Source organism: Filicampus tigris, chromosome 3, assembly GCF_054856515.1.
Source record: "Filicampus tigris isolate MCC_2025a chromosome 3, RoL_Ftig_1.0, whole genome shotgun sequence".
Lineage (NCBI taxonomy): Eukaryota > Metazoa > Chordata > Actinopteri > Syngnathiformes > Syngnathidae > Filicampus > Filicampus tigris.
The window spans coordinates 6,550,674-6,566,421 of record NC_141219.1 but is presented as its reverse complement, the minus strand read 5'-3'; the positions used below and the strand labels follow the sequence as shown (position 1 = coordinate 6,566,421).

At 41.2% G+C, this 15,748-nt stretch overlaps 1 protein-coding gene and 1 long non-coding RNA gene across 4 annotated transcripts; one reads left to right on the top strand and one right to left on the bottom strand.

Annotated features, from left to right (window-relative positions):
* The first annotated feature begins 955 nt into the window (after positions 1-955).
* LOC147149688 (uncharacterized) lies at positions 956-7,842 on the top strand. Of its 2 annotated transcripts, XR_015086089.1 has the most exons (7): positions 956-1,199; positions 2,165-2,223; positions 2,346-2,550; positions 2,667-2,753; positions 2,924-3,045; positions 3,111-3,220; positions 3,920-7,842. It is a non-coding gene; the product is annotated as an uncharacterized LOC147149688 (long non-coding RNA). The 2 variants fall into 2 exon arrangements; XR_015086088.1 differs by lacking the exons at positions 2,165-2,223; positions 2,346-2,550.
* Positions 3,091-15,275, bottom strand: neto2a (neuropilin (NRP) and tolloid (TLL)-like 2a). 2 transcript variants are annotated; one of them, XM_086025274.1, is made up of 10 exons: positions 14,339-15,275; positions 10,310-10,366; positions 10,090-10,233; positions 8,542-8,793; positions 7,586-7,633; positions 7,380-7,507; positions 5,695-5,923; positions 4,498-4,611; positions 3,994-4,124; positions 3,091-3,837 (listed from the first exon to the last, which is right to left on the bottom strand). In XM_086025274.1, exons 1-10 carry the CDS (start codon positions 14,346-14,348, stop codon positions 3,145-3,147), a joined length of 1,806 nt encoding a protein of 601 aa, XP_085881400.1. In that variant the 5' UTR covers positions 14,349-15,275; the 3' UTR covers positions 3,091-3,144. The 2 variants fall into 2 exon arrangements, with proteins under 2 accessions (XP_085881400.1, XP_085881401.1); XM_086025275.1 differs by having other exon boundaries at positions 8,542-8,790; positions 14,339-15,272.
* Positions 15,276-15,748: the final 473 nt, after the last annotated feature.

Below are 15,748 nucleotides of genomic sequence, written 5' to 3'. Positions count from 1 at the left end.
GCTGTGTATGTATGTGTGTGTGCTGCAAACTTCTCACATCAAAGTAAAAAAACAAAAACAATAACAAATTGTGTCAAATAATAATTGTCTCTAATCATTTAATCAACCAATTAAATATTTAAATCAAATTCAGTCCAAATGTAATATTTTGATATCAACCAAAAATCGAAATGTGTTTTTTTTTTGTGTTAGATTGACAAACAAATATCAAAACAATGACTCACTTGTTTATCTTTTGATTGCCAATTGTTAATTCTAAATGGAAAGAATGACTACTCAATATTGTTTCTCATCTGTTTTCCTTGACAGCTTGTTTTTTAAATTACCGATTACAGTGACGAGGGACATTAACCATTAATCTACTCAAATGCAGAGAGTAACTATTAGGGCTCACACTAGCCTTTACTTGTAAAATATCTTATTTGGTTAACGACACACAGTGACACATGCTAGAATGGAATTTTGAAGGGAAATTTCTGGGAAAAATAGATTCCTATTTGCGGAAAGGCATTAATTTGACAGTTTTTATAACACTGTAAAATGAAGCTCCCACAGGCTGGTGAGAAGGTTCTCTTTTAATCCAACAGAATTAAATCATACATAGTGGTTAAATCATCATCATTTTTCTCTTTAAGGGAAGTTGTGCTTTTTCTTTTCTTTTTTTTTTTTTTTTTACATTTCACATGGAGAATTAAAAAATAAAAACACTTTCCTCTTACCAAAATAAGAGTCTCTTGGTGTGCTCTTCCCGTGGCGAGATGGAGCTATAGGCGTTATGTCTGCATGTGTACGTGTGTGTGTGTGTGTGTGTGTGTGAGAGGTAAGGAAGGCTGCTATTTCAACAAAGGCCGACACTCCATCACGAGTGCTGTCCTGACCTTAATGGATTCAGCGAGTCCAGTGCAGCGCTGCCAAAAGGTACAAGAGGACATGTCTTGTAATACCGCTCTTTTCCTTAGGAGGCGCCGGTGAGTCACAGCGCTGCAAAACCAGCCCAAACAGACAGTTTAAGGGCGCTTCCACACCAGCACCTTATCGACTGCTCATTGTACTCCGGTTCGTTGACCCCCTGGTGCAGAGACTTTGGTCAGGACAGGTGTAAAATTAATAACAAAACTCTGGTGCGGACCAAACCAACTGGGCTTCCTCTTCAAGGGGGGCTTTCACACTGTACCTTGTTCCCCACTTCGTTTGGTCAGGTGCGTACAGCGTAAACAAATTCAGATATGGCTCAAACTAAACACACTACCACTTCTTGGGACGCTTTCATACTTTGGTCCTTTTAAATTAACCAGTTTGTCTTCCCCCTGTTATGGATAATTTGGTCCTGTGTGAGCATAATAACTAGACTCTGGTACGGAACAAACCATTTTTAAGGGTGTTCTTACACTGTGTTGTGTTTTCCCATCCTGATGCAGTGCGTTTGGTGCGGCGTGAATACAATAACGAAGCATTGGTGTGCACCAAACCAGATTAAGAGTGCTTTTACACCTTTTTGGGCCGTTTTAATCGCACTCTAGTTTGGGTTCCCTCTTCGTGTGGTTTATTTGGTTAAGTGTGGATACAGTAATTGAACCAGACCAAGATCAATCAATTAGTCAGACCAAACCAAACATATTACCAGTTCTAAGGGTGCTTTCACACATTGGTCCATTTTAATCCAACTGTAACATTTGATTCTCTGTGTGGTTCATTTTATCAGGTGTAAAGTTGGTCCGTTTTAACCCTGCTTCCCCTCCTTGGTGCATTTCTGACAACATCTCTTGAATAAAATCTTGCATGGTCCAGTTGTGAACATTCAAGTTGTGAATTTGGAGACCCTAAGCATCATAATAATGACGTAGTCTACAGACTAAGATCAATCGGTCCGAAACCTCCCAGAGAAAACCGAACGGTTCGGAATGAAGTCTAGCACGGTCTAGTTGTGAAGCGACCGGGTTTGGAGATTCTTAATATCATAATGGCGATGCAACAACAAAGGTGATTGCTGACTTACTGATCAAGTTTTTACTTTCGCCACCTTAAAGTGCACTTGGCTATTTGCTTGTGTACTCGATTATCCAGCAGTACCATACGGTCAAAACTACTTTCTGTTTACATTCCTGTGACCAATAAGTGAAGAGAGCGGCATCACATGGTTTGCTGTGATGCAATCCAACTACAGGAGGCGAGAAACGGGCCAGGCGATTGTGACTGGGACCAGACCTTGGGTCACCAACTCCGGTAATCGAGTGCACCTGTCCTGCAGGTTTTCAATCTCTCCCTGCTGTAACACACCCGTTAAAATGATCAGCTCATCAGCAAGATCTTGAAAATCCTGATAACAAACCTGATCATTCTAACAGGTGTGTTACAGCAGGGAGAGATTGAAAACCTGCAGGACAGGTGCCCTCGAGGACCGGAGTTGGTGACCCCTGGACCAGACAAATTGAATTACTGGTGTGTGAAAGTGTCTTTGGACTAATCTACTTGGGTAAAACCAAAAGACAGAACTCGGAGATCTCGTCAATTCCCATCATGTCACACGGCCAATGGATCCTACTTGTGACAGTAAGGGAAAACACACCAAAATAATAAGAAATCAAATAAATTATTTGAAGACACATTACTGTATATATTTATATACTATGCATTTACAGTATATCTCTTTTATCTGTGCATGGCAGGTGAACGGATGTAAAAAGTTCAGAAGGTCTCTCGATGGGTTGCTCTCACTGACTGGTTACTTGGTCCAACCGAGTGTCTGCATGCAGGTCTGAATTCAGACCGTCTTGGTTGTTCCAGTTGTTGTGGTTCTTTGCAACAGGTTTTGCCTCCAAGGGTGAGAATATTCTCCGATAAGTCCATGGACATGGAGCGCTGTTGGTAGTGGACCACTGAGGTTCTGTTCTGCTTCCTTGATCTCTGTTTTCCAACCCCACAGAGGGAACATTCTTCCACGAGAAGTTCATAGACATGGAGTGCTGTTGGTAGTGGACCGCTGAAGTTCTGTTTTGGTTCCTTCATTCCGGTTTTCCAATCCCACAAAGGGAAGATTCTCCTTCTGTAAGTCCATGGACATGGAACGCCGTTGGTGGTTGACCGCTAAGGTTCTGTTCTGGTTCCCTTAGCCCAGTTTTCAAGCCCCATGGAAGGAAGATTCTTCTAGAAGTCCATGGACATGGAGCGCTGTTGTGGGTCCACCACCGAGGTGTTGTTCCGGGTGCTGTTGCCACGGATGGTGAGTGTGCCGCAGGCTCCCCCCATCCCACCGCCGATGCCCCCGGCGATGCCGCTAGGCCCGGCCATGGCCACTCCCCCCGCCATACCCATACCTCCAGCCATGGCCACTCCCCCCGTGATGCCCACCGCCCCTCCGATGCCCACGCCGCCTGTGGCCCCGCCACCTCGGTTGTAGATCTCGCAGGGTATCTCCTCAGTGACACGGTCCTCGATGACCTGCTGGTCACAGTCGTGAGTCTGCGCGTGCTGCTTGTAGCCGTAGCAGCTTTTCTTATAGGTGCCGGTGGAGTTGAAGGTCTTCATGGGTGGTGGCTTGGAGAAGTCGTTGTGGTAGGAGAGCTCCATGGAGCTCAGCGTGGTGCGGCTGAGCTTCATGCTGCCCCCGCCCCCGCCGCCCGTCCCCACGGAGCCCTGCGAGCCGCAGTGGTGCTCATGTACGCAGCGCGACATGGTGGACGAGCGCCGCACCTTGTGGAAACTGTCCAGCTCCTCTGACAAATCAGCCAGGTCCGATGACATCTCCTTGTCACGCAGAGAGAAGAGCTCGTAGTGTGGCGGGTCGAAGACCTCCTGGAGACCCGCTTTGTTGAAGACACCTGGACGGCGGGCGACCACCTGGGCAAAACACATGACCATGTTTGAGTAATGAACAACTACTACTAAAAACTAATACAATGCGACTTATTCTATGTTGCAGGGCTACAGTGCCCACTAGTGGTCTGGCATACACACTACATACTCGACTTTGGGAAAGCTGCTCGTCTGACTTACCTTTTTCCGGGGCTGCTTCATCTGGACCAGGATGGAAATGATGAGGAGAACCAGGACGATCCCGGATGAGACACCGATGACCGTGCCGTGGGTCTTGGTGATCTGGTGGAAGAGACCCCTCGATCTCTTCTCTAGATGTGTAGGGAGGACACAGATGAGCAAGAGATGGGAGAAAATCACACATGTGCAACTCAAAAGTCTCAAGTCTTAACCTTCAAAACATTTCTTTGCAGAATTGCAGACTTTCAAAGACAAACATGCAAGAAATGTCTTGCATGTTTGCATTTGAAAGTGAAGTTGAGTCTTTCATACATTTTAGATAAGCACGTCGCAAGTGATTAACCCATTCACTGCCAGACATTTTCAGACCCTCTTTTACCCTAATGTTCGAAAAAAATGGAAAAAAATATAAATAAATTCCTGGGATTGAATGGCTGGACTGTGAAAGGACAAATAAATACGTCAATGGCAGTGAATGAGTTAATTGTGGTCAAATGCTCTTACCTTTGCAGTGATTTTCATCCCATGGGTAGACACAGTTCTGGACACCATTGCACACAAGCGAGTTGTTGATGCACATGTTGCTGTGACAGAAGAAGGTGTTGGCCGAGCAAGGGGCTGCAGGCGAGAGACAGAAACATGATTAAAAATAACATGGTGTGAAAAGGGCCGGCAGATATTTTGACGGTAATAAAAACACAAAAGAAAACACTGGAGGTCTAATGGAGAGCAGACCATCATTTATCCAGCCGCTGCCCAGCTAACATGACTGAGCTAGTTTACCACAGTACAGCTTTCGGTAAGCATAATGTAAGGAGAAAAACAGTAGGCAATACGAAATAAGAAAATGACCAGAAAATGTATAAGATAAGATAGGATAAGATAATGAAAGAGATAAAAAAAGGTGTCAGAGTCTGCTAGTTTTTTAAGGAGTCCGTTGTCGTTGAATCCATGACTCAGAGAAACAAATCATCTGAAACACTGCCACAGTTTGGCTTTAGCCGCAGGTGCTTCTACTCAACCGGCAGGTAAATTAGCAAATTTTTTTTACTAAAAATTTGCGGTACGTTTATCGCCTTCCGCCTACAACCGGGGTACCTTTCCACCGTCCGATTATGCGCCATTTTGTCCGGACGGACCAAATAGTAATCGCCTATAGGCCGGTTGGCCTATCATTTTAAACGGGCTACCGTTATTGTTTCCGACTGCCAACTTCAACAAGCTCCTCGCCCGTGGGCGATATTCTAAATGAAAACGAAAGACTCGCCGTGGCATGTAAAACTCACAAAGGCCGGACTAAATACGTCGCCTTTTAGGACCTTTTTGGACCTTTATGAACCTTTGAGGACCTCCGCGTGAGGCTTCCATTTCCCGTTGGCTGCGGCAGAGGCCCTCAAAGGTTCAAAAAGGTCCTAAAAGGTTCTGAAAGGAGACCTTTATGTACTTTTGAGGACCTCGGCTGCGGCAAACGGGAAATGGGAGCCTCGCAGCGGACGTTGAAGCCTCACCGCAAAAATCGACGAGAGACAATTCCATTGACGGAAAAAATGGGCTTCCGACTATTTGTTTAAGTTTCCCGTCTATCGTTTATCGTCTACAAAATGGGCATCCGTCAAAGGCGGATAGACGGACCGCTCCATCACATAGGCGGAATGCCCAGCTCTGCCGATTTGGATTTGGAGAAGACAAGAGTGGACTCACGGTCCACGAAAGAGGTGAAGAGCAAGCGAAAGCGGCTGAGTCGGCTCTTCTCGTCGGCCCACATGCGCACGACGCCCACGCCGTTCTCCAGCATGACGTCGTTGGCCACCGTGCTGCAGAACTTGGCCTTCAGGTTCTCGATGGCGCTGCTGCCATCGTAGATGGCCACAAAGTTCTTCTTGCACTCGTTGGAGTGCTCCATCTGGTACTCCATGAAGCGCAGGTAGATCTGCACACACGCATGCACAAACGCACGGATGAGGGATGAGGGGTTGTTGATGGCAGATGGCCACCCAGCTATGAGCTTTAGTTGATTTTTACTGTGGGCTCAGAAATGGACAGTATTGTTCGCATGATGTGAGTGATGATATGTGGATGTGAGTTGAGCAGACAGACAGTGTCAGCTATAGTTTTGTCAAGAAGGTTTGGGGTTAAAAAATGTTTTGGTTTTTTTCAATTAATTTCAATGGGCATTAATTATACAGCTGTCCCCCACAAACCTGTGGTCCGGCATTCACGATTTTGCATATCAGCAGATTTAAAAAAATATATATTGTAATATTAGAGTTTTTTTTCTTAAACCCCCCCCATTTTTAGAGAATATTTATTTTGAATGTTTCGCACTGTATTTTGTTTTTCTTAAGATTTTGGCGGGTTTGGGGGATTTGTTTTTCAATGCTTTTCAATGGCCTTCAATTACACAGTCAATCGCCACATATTCGCAGTTCAGCACTCGCAGTTTCGCAATCAAAACCCTCTTAAAATAATAGCCTGTGTTATATTTTGACAATTTATTTTTTGTTGTTTAAATATCTCTTCAGGATGCTGGCTACCGCTGCTAAAATTGACAACATCCTTAGTGAAATGGATCATTCAATTCTACCCCTGAAATGAAATTATTATAAGTAATAAGTATAAGATAATCCGTATTTGGTTCAACCTTTTTGTGTTTTCTGAAAAAAAAAAAAAGACATAGGCCATTATTTCAGGAAGGTGACAGTTTCAAAAAAGCGTTTTTTTTATTTCCCCCTTTTCTTTTTATTTTATGGCATTTCATTGGCCATCAACAATACCGGTATTTTCATATTCGTGGAGCATATAGGGACCAGGGGGACTGTAAATGTAATGCATGACGTATATTTGTAAACAATATCAGCAGTAGACAACATTCTAATATTATGACTTACAATGTTTGTCATTCCATGTTAATGACTTTACCTAAATGAAATTGCAATGACATGCCAGCAGCCTTCTGTAGCCCACGCATAAACACGGCAAACATGCCGTGGCACCACTCATGTCACTGAATCAGATGTGCATGAATTTGTGTCGTTGCCTTGTCGCGGCGGAGGTGAGCCGCTCTGGAGCATGCGCGTGACTCATTTACTCCAGGGAAGGCGATGCTAGGTTAGCCTTGCCTGTGAGTCACGGCTGCCTTTTTTTTACACGTCAACTCACTTAAAAAGTGAATTCAACATCAAATCTAGGAAAAGCGATGCTAAACCAAAAATATTTCAAGGAAAAGCAGCCTGTATGGGAAAGATGGTGTCATTATGTGTGAATCTACACATGTATGTGAATGGGCAGACTGACGTTTTAATTGTGTGCATGAACGGTTCGGTGCGTTTGATGCGGTCTAGCTGATGATTTGTGTGGAAGCAGCACTATTCAGGTGTGTGCAAGACCTTAGACTGAGGGGGAGCCCTGATGGTCCAGATGCAGTCCAGGGCGTCACCCGGCTTCACCCGCTTGGCTTCGTCCACCTGACTGGAGCGAATGATCCCGTCGAAGCCGCTGAGCTCAAACTGACAGTCTGGAGGATGAAGAACAGCGGAGGATGATTAGATGAGGACGCCGTTTTCTTTCAAAATAAAAGCCAAGAGGAGCTTACCCGGGATTGGGTTTAACAGTCCGCCCACATGCAGGTGGAAGTCAGGGTCTGAAAAAAAAAAACCACAGAATAAACTTCTGCTCCTTTTTTTTTTTTTTTTTTTTTAATTGCGGTTGTGGGTGAGTTGATGTGTATCCCAGCTGACTTTGGGTGAGAAAAATGGGCTGAACTTTGGACTGGTCGGCAGCCAATGAAACTTTTATGTTTAGGTATATGTATAAAACTAAACAAGAATAAATGTAAATATAGCAAAATTATCCTTCGTTTTGGTCTTTGTCAATTAATTACATATGAGCCTTCAGGTTGATTTTAAACATCTATTTTGGTGTTGCTTTATGGAACAGTCATTAGGAAATTGTAATGTTTTCTGTTCCAATTCATTTCCTGCTTCCGTCTATATGCTGCACCTGTAACCTGTAAAATGTGTTTTTGAGAGGGGAGGGGCTGAGAGAGTCTTTCATTTCCTTGGGCGTTTGGGCAAAGATTTCGTACATATTAAAAAATATATTAAAAAAAAAAAACTAAAACTAATCCTAAAACAATAATACAAAGCATTTTTGGAAAAAAACAAAACAAACAAACAAACCTGCTCTAATAAACAATCAAAACTAAATAAAATGAAACTAAAACTAACTATAATGAAAAATACAAAACTATGATGATAACGCTGATATGGACAAACAGGTAGTCACAATTACGAACAATTTTGAGTTGTTTGTAGAAAACCCCCGCAAGCAAAAGCCACACGGGAGGGATTAAGACTAGATTTGAACCCCAAACCTCAGAAATGTGAGAGAGGCTATATTAACCACACACCTACTGTACTGCCAAACCAAACATCAACAGTAACTACAAAGTACATGCAGACTGAAATGAACTTGAACATGACATCATGACTTCAAGAAACCTCGAACCGTTGTTGTTTCGGAAATTTGTGGTTGTTGAGTTGTCCTTACCTGCAACGAATGTGTACTTGATGCGGAATCCGAGGCCCTCCAGCTCCTCGTCGCTGGTGAACTTGATCCACATGAAGCGCCCGGTGGAGGTGACCAGTCCCGGGTTCTTCCCTCCGCACACCCGGTCGATAAGCGGCGAGAAGCCGAAGGGCCCGTCGCGGATCTCGATGTGGTCGAAGCGGCACTCAAAGGACGGCTCGATGTAGTAGTTTTTATCGAACGCCAGCTGGATCCTCTGCCTGGGCAGCGCTGCTTGGTGACAGGCAAGAAAGGTCACGTTAGAATGCAGCCGGAAACACATTCATCAATTTATGGAAGCTAGAAAATAAGATCACTAAGTGGTCAGTCGGCATGTATTTTTCCACTTTCAACAGTCTTCTGGAAAGTAACAAATAAACAAGTTGGGGAGTTTCTGTATATGTATTAATTTGGGCATTTTACATTTCAAATTGTATCTATACTTTGTGTTCATCCATCTCAAGAAATATATTTTAAAAAAACGTTTGTAAAATAAATAAAACATGTCATTCCTGATTTGGCATTAGAGACAAACTGGGGCATGTGTCAGCATTCACACATTCACTGGTTGGTCTTTGGTGTCGATAATTATACCAGAAGCGCTACTAAGTCAGTCAAGTTGTGACAATATTCATTGGGAGAACGTCCATCTGTCTGTGTGGTCGGCTGCAAGAAGTCAAGTTTAGTAGCTGTAATGCCTATTTTGTTCTACAGGGAGAGCAATTGAACCACGTTTGGATGGGAACCTCCTCCAAGTGTAGCGTGACGTCATCATTTCGTGTAAAGAAACGAGCGGCAAAGTTGAGCTGCTGAAGAAGGCCCACATTGAATAGAAAAAAATACTTGTAGAAGAATAAAGTCATATTCATATGACAATAAGAAAAATGTCATTACTACAAGGAAGTGCCTTTTTTAAATGATGAAGATTTTTTTTTTGTTCACACAATAAGTACATACACAGTAATCATACTGTATGTACAATATATATATATATATATATATATATATATATATATATATATATATAGTCTAAATCTAAATCTCTTGCAATTACATATTATATTTCCTATATAATATCTACTGTATATGATATATGAGTTCAGAAGTCAAATAAAAAAAATGTTTGAATGACAGCTTGTATGGCAAAAAACTCATACGTTATTTCTATCTCAAGGCACCACTGTATAGTTAATCACAGAAGAATTAATTTGAAAAAAAATGTTGGGGAATCCCCTCACGATGTTAATGTTATGCCCTCATTTGACTTCAGCTCTATGATTATTTTTTCAGCATAAGTGTACATTTTCCAGATTCTCGCTCGTGCGCTTTTAGTTTTATACTTAGTTGCTGGAAAAATCTCTTTTTCGAAATCTCATAAAATTGCCTGGCAATGTTTATGAAAGTAAGAAACAAATATTTTTTGCATCCCATTTTTTTTTTTTAAATGCTTCTTTCTTTACACCTCCATAACACCTTAATAAACAGTCGGGTAGATTGGATGGCTGGCTACCCACAATGCACCTGGCTCACCTTCCAGGATGTAGACGCACTCCTTGTTCGGTGGATACGTGTCCGGGTATTTTGGCGACGTGAACACGCCGCCGTTGATGTTGCGCACCCACGTTCCGCAATCATTCTGGTTCGGGCTCTGGATGCCATTGTCGCTCAGGGAGTCTTTGAAAAGAAACACAGATTGAAGTATTTAGATGATAACATCATTTCGAATCATATTTTCTCTTGTCTTGCTTACCTTTAGTTCTCTGTGCCAGAGCGAGGCCCTCTTCTATGAGAACGATGAGGATCCACGCTGGAAAAAAAAAAAAAAAGAAATTATATCATGCATACATCGTTGGAATTATGATGAGAGATATCCTGATGTTTGGAGATGGTAGTTTCCTGATTTATCGCAAAGTTCTGAAGACGCGGGGCAGTTTTATTGGAAATGGGCAAACTCAAGCGCAGGTTCAATGCGACTACTGAGACACTTTTTCGCCTTCATCGTTCCTTATGTTTTAATTTCATCAAAGAAAAAACGGGGTGACGTAAAAGGCGACTCGTCAGGCTTCTGCGTTCTGTCTCCCTCTGCTGGTCGTCGTCTTTTTATGTCTCTTAGACGGATTGTCACTAATGTGAATTTTCGTTGGTGTGTACTTTACAATGACAATAAATTCCATTCCATTTCATATGAATAGGAAATAGAAGGGTTTCCAATATTTGATACGTATAAAGTCTTTAATACTTTTACGTTATGTATTATTATTCTGTATATTTATTTTGTATTATTCATTTATAGTATATTTCTAATAGAGACACATGAGTACAGTGTATAGATTCATTTAGCCTAATGAGTTATTGTTAATTTTTTGGGGGTCTCTGGTAAGGCTCCATATAAATCTGAGCTTTTATTATTATTGTTAGAATTCTTATCATAATCATTAGGGTTACTTCATTGAGTAATCAAATACCACTTTACAATACTATCTCTATTATGGCAAATGCGTTACCTCTTGTTGCCGATAGGCTGGGAGAGGTCACGTGGTTCTTCTGCTATATAAAAGAGTCACATGGCATTCATTCTGACTAACTTACCAAAGCAAATATGGTTGGTGGATTGGCTTCAGTACGTTGTTTTTTCTCAAAAGGTGGCCTGCCTCAAATAGATGATTAATTTAATAATTACTTTTCCTTTGGTATCCACCAATTTAAAGAGTTTTGGTCACTACATCCTGACTTGTTTTGATTGAAGATGTGGAGCTACGTGATGCTTAGTGCCTGAGATTCAGTGACTACAACAATGATGAAATAAAAAAACAAGGATTTATTTCCACAAACCAAGTTGTGACAACTGTCTCATGAACAGATCACCTGATCACTAAAACAAATAAAATGCATTTGACATCATCTCACAGCTGTGCAGCAACCAAGGTGATTATAGTTAAAGCTGAAGTCAACCCAAACATATATATTTTTTTCCAGAATATCTATGCAGGCCCACTAGTTGAAACAAGGCAATATTATTAATATGAAATATGAGTTAAGCAGCGAAAAATAAATACAACTAAAATTGAACAACATTTATAAAACCAACTAAAACTAAATATAAATATCGTGAAAATGTCCTTTGTTTTTGTCTAAATTATCATATATGAGCATTCGGGGTTAATTTGAAATGTATTTATTTCGGTATTGCTGTACATCTGTACAGAAGAAGGTAGGTCAAACAGTCGTTTGAAATGGCAGTGTACCTTTACTCTATTACACTATAATTAGTGACCTTTTCTTTTTTTTTTTATTTTGCACTCGATAAGTACCCCATACACTTAAAAAAAACAACTAAAACCAATGCAAAAACTAATAAAAACTAAATAAAAAATGAAGCATTAAAAAAAATACTTCTAAAAACCAACAAACCTGCTCTAAAAACTAATTCAAACTAATTGAACTAACTGCAACAGAGTGTTCTTTTACTATGCATTCATAGTCTGACCGGTTTAGGCAAGGCAGTTTTATTTATATAGCACATTTCATACACAAGGCAACTCAATGTGCTTCACACAAGCAAAGGCAACACCTACAAGCATTTACAAACAACAGTTAACATTCAAAAGCAAAGAAGAGAAAACCAAAGTAGCTAACAAAATTACAACATTCAAACACAGTAGCAGAAAACTTTAAAAACGTTTAAAAGTAAAGTAAAAAAAAATAAAAGTGGGTTTCTAAAAGATATATTGTAAAAGAAAAAAAATGATTTAAAATTGTTTAGAGGACTTTAATCAAAGGTATGAGAAAAAAAAAAAAAGCAAAGTTTTTAACCTGGATTTTAAAGCATTTACAATTGGGGCTGACTTAACTTATGTTGGCATCTTATTTCATTTGTGCGCAGCATAACAGCTAAATGCAACTTCACCATGTTTACCTTCAACTCTGAGCTCCACTAATTGACCCAAGTCTGTAGATCGCAGAGCCCTACAGGGATTATATTCAATCAGCATTTCATTCGTGTATTCAGGACCCAAACCATTCTGTGATTTATAGACTGCTTGATAGATGGCTGACCTGTTTTCTGAAGCTGAGCCGTGATTGGTTGTTACCTGAGCCCTGAATAGTTGTGATGTAATTTTCAGTTGACAGAAGAGACAAAATGGCCGCCCCCCTGTGATGGCTAAAAAGATGTGGATTTTGCTGCTTAACTCATATTTCAACTAGTGGGCCTGCTGAGAACATATTCAGGATAAAAATATGTTTGGGTTGATTTCCCTGTTAAGATCTTTGTTGCTTGGGGAGGGGCTAAGTTTAGTCAGGTTTCCAGCGGAGGCAGCAGAGAGTCTTCACCACATTTACGTTTGTGAACTCATATGATCTGTAAGGTATTTATTTAAATGGGAATGTTAAAATGACTTTTGAAATGAATCCAGACATTCAATCCCAGCTACGTATTTTTATGCTTTTTGTTTTTTTGACATGGGAGGGTAAATGATCATCTTAAAATAGCTGGCAATGAATGATTTAAGTGTTTTGGGATCACTAATGCTTATGTATTAAATTATTATTATTATTATAAGTAATTACTTGTAGTTTTCTGCTATTTTCAACAGACACAGCATCCCGCAATCACATAATTAGATGACCTCTGGTACGGGGTATAAAATAGTTGTGTCCCAAAACTTGTGGGACAGCGTCGATTGCTTTGAAGACCACAATTGTCCAGCGTTAAACTAGACTTGCCTCATCCTGGCATTGCAAAATACTTTTCCACACAGGGGCTGTCCCGACTCTTATTACGGCTCTAAAGGCAAAATATTTCTGGTCCACTTGGGCCCTCCGTCAGTGCCATTCATGGAAAAAAGCTGCGAAAAAGTCGGCTTTGACAATGAAATAGGTTCACATTCCATTTCCAATTGGAAGTAAGAATTATTTGACCACCAGTGAATCACACTGGGCATCTGATGTCAATTCAACATCAAAATGACATCAAAATCATTCAATTGATGTCTTAATGATGTTGAATTAAGCACCCATCTACTGCCCCATTCATCAATCTCTCAGTCAATCTATCCATCAATCTATCAGTCTATCCAATCGAAAAGTCAATCTACCCATATATCTGTCTATCATCAATCTATATATCAATCTATCAATTATCCATCCGTCTATCAATCCATCCATCCATTTATCTATCCGTCCTTTCGTCCACCCACTCACCCATCCACCCATTAACCCATCCATATTTTGGGGACATCCAGGTGTGAAACCCGGTGAAGCACGCCGTTATCGTGGCGCTTCACCCGGCCGCGCTGCGTCCGATAATGGAATTACATTCGCCCGGCCGGTCGTGGCGCTCACTTTGCATATGAAATGAAGAGGCGGCATTTTAATTGAATAAAAGTGCAAGTTAAGTACGCACTTTGACCCGGCCCTCACTCTGACCTGGCCCTCACGGCGTGTACACATTCGTGGTCACCACTTCGTGATTTTACGCACTAAATCCCTTCGCCACCAGCGGCTCCATTGGATGCAGTTAACGACGCTGATACACAAGCCGCGACGATGCTCGTTCACCACACGCACACACGCCGCCAAACACACACGCAAAATTAGTTTTGGACCCGTGGATCATTCCAGGTAGTGGTTTAGTTATTTTCTACGCGATTTTCCAATGGAATCTCATGGTTCCAAATGGTGCTTAATTAGGATGGAGCTAATTATTTCTGATAAAGTTTCGATTTTAATGAAGTCCAAATTAAATAGGGGGAAAAAAATACCACCAAAACAGTCTTACCTCTGTGCATTATTTCCTCTGCAAAAACGCTCCCTTTTTCTACGAGAATCTTCCCGTCGCGTCAATCTTCAGAGGAGCGCCCAGCAAACATCTACAAGGGGGTACATCCATCACGCGTGTTCCGCACCCGGCGGCTCCTCCTCGGCTTGTGTGCGCGGTGGATGTCCGGTGGAGCTTCTCAGCCTCTTGTCACCCCCCAGCTGCGGCTTCCTCCTGGGACTCAAACCCCAGTGAGATTTCAGGTAGATATCCAAACAGATGGACAGAGAGAGCGAGAGAGCGAGAAAGAGGGAAACAATAGACAAGACGAGGAAGGAGGTGGAGGGGGATGATGATGATGAGGGGGATGTGGTCCACTCCGCTCCCAATTCCGTGGGCGCACAGAGGAGGAGCTGCGCCCGCATGAGAAGCATTTAAAGCCGCGGGCGTTGCTGACATCCTGCGTGAGTCGTCACCAGCGTCGTCAAGGCATATCACATCGACACCGACCTTGTTCCGGTTGGAATCTTTAAAAATAAAACGCTACAAAGTAAATACAGTGCAGTATGTCAAAAATATTTGAGGAGTGTTAAGGCCAGGGACGCCCAGTGGGTGAAAATTACATTGTAAAATACGCAAAGTTGGGACAACTTCCAAATATAAATTCTTGACATTCATGGCAACAATGTTAGTACGCACAACAAAGCAAGCAAGTTGTTTGCTCCAAAATAATTTGCAGAGTTATTTAGACTTATATTTGACTTGGGGGGGGGCAATACAAGAGACAATTAGTTCTGTAAACGCTTATTTGTTGCGAATGGGAGAAAGCTCATGTTCACAACAGCAAAACTTAAGGTATTTTGTTGAATCGCCCAGCTTCAAATTTGATCGGTTTGTTGCATTGAAAATTTGAGTTCAGCCAACTTTTATTGTAGCGACACGCCTTAAAACCAGTTAAACAAATTTAGACGTATCAAATACTTTTGTCTAATGATAGTCCGCTATCGTAATGGTAACATTCTGCACACACAAAAAAAGATTTCTTTAGTTAAAAATTACAATGTATTATCTTATTAAAATTAACTTTTTTTTACTTTTAGAATGATAATGATTTTTTTTTTTTTTGTCGTTTATTAATCTCTTTTGCCAATCTGGTTGTGGTAAACAGGAAGGTTATATGTTATATACTACTTATTACTCAGGACAGATTAGTATTAAGAAAATCCAGGACTTAGAGGGGGAGTTTTTTTTTTTGGTATTTATACATTTTTGGGGAGGGGGAAAAACTTCTATTATGTTCACTTTCTGTATGTTCCTTTACTTGTTGATTGAATAAAAAAAAAAGATGTGAGAATACTAATGAAGTTGTCATTTTGTCTACTTCAAGGCTATCATCACTATGGTGCTTATTTCAAAAACAAAAGCATATAT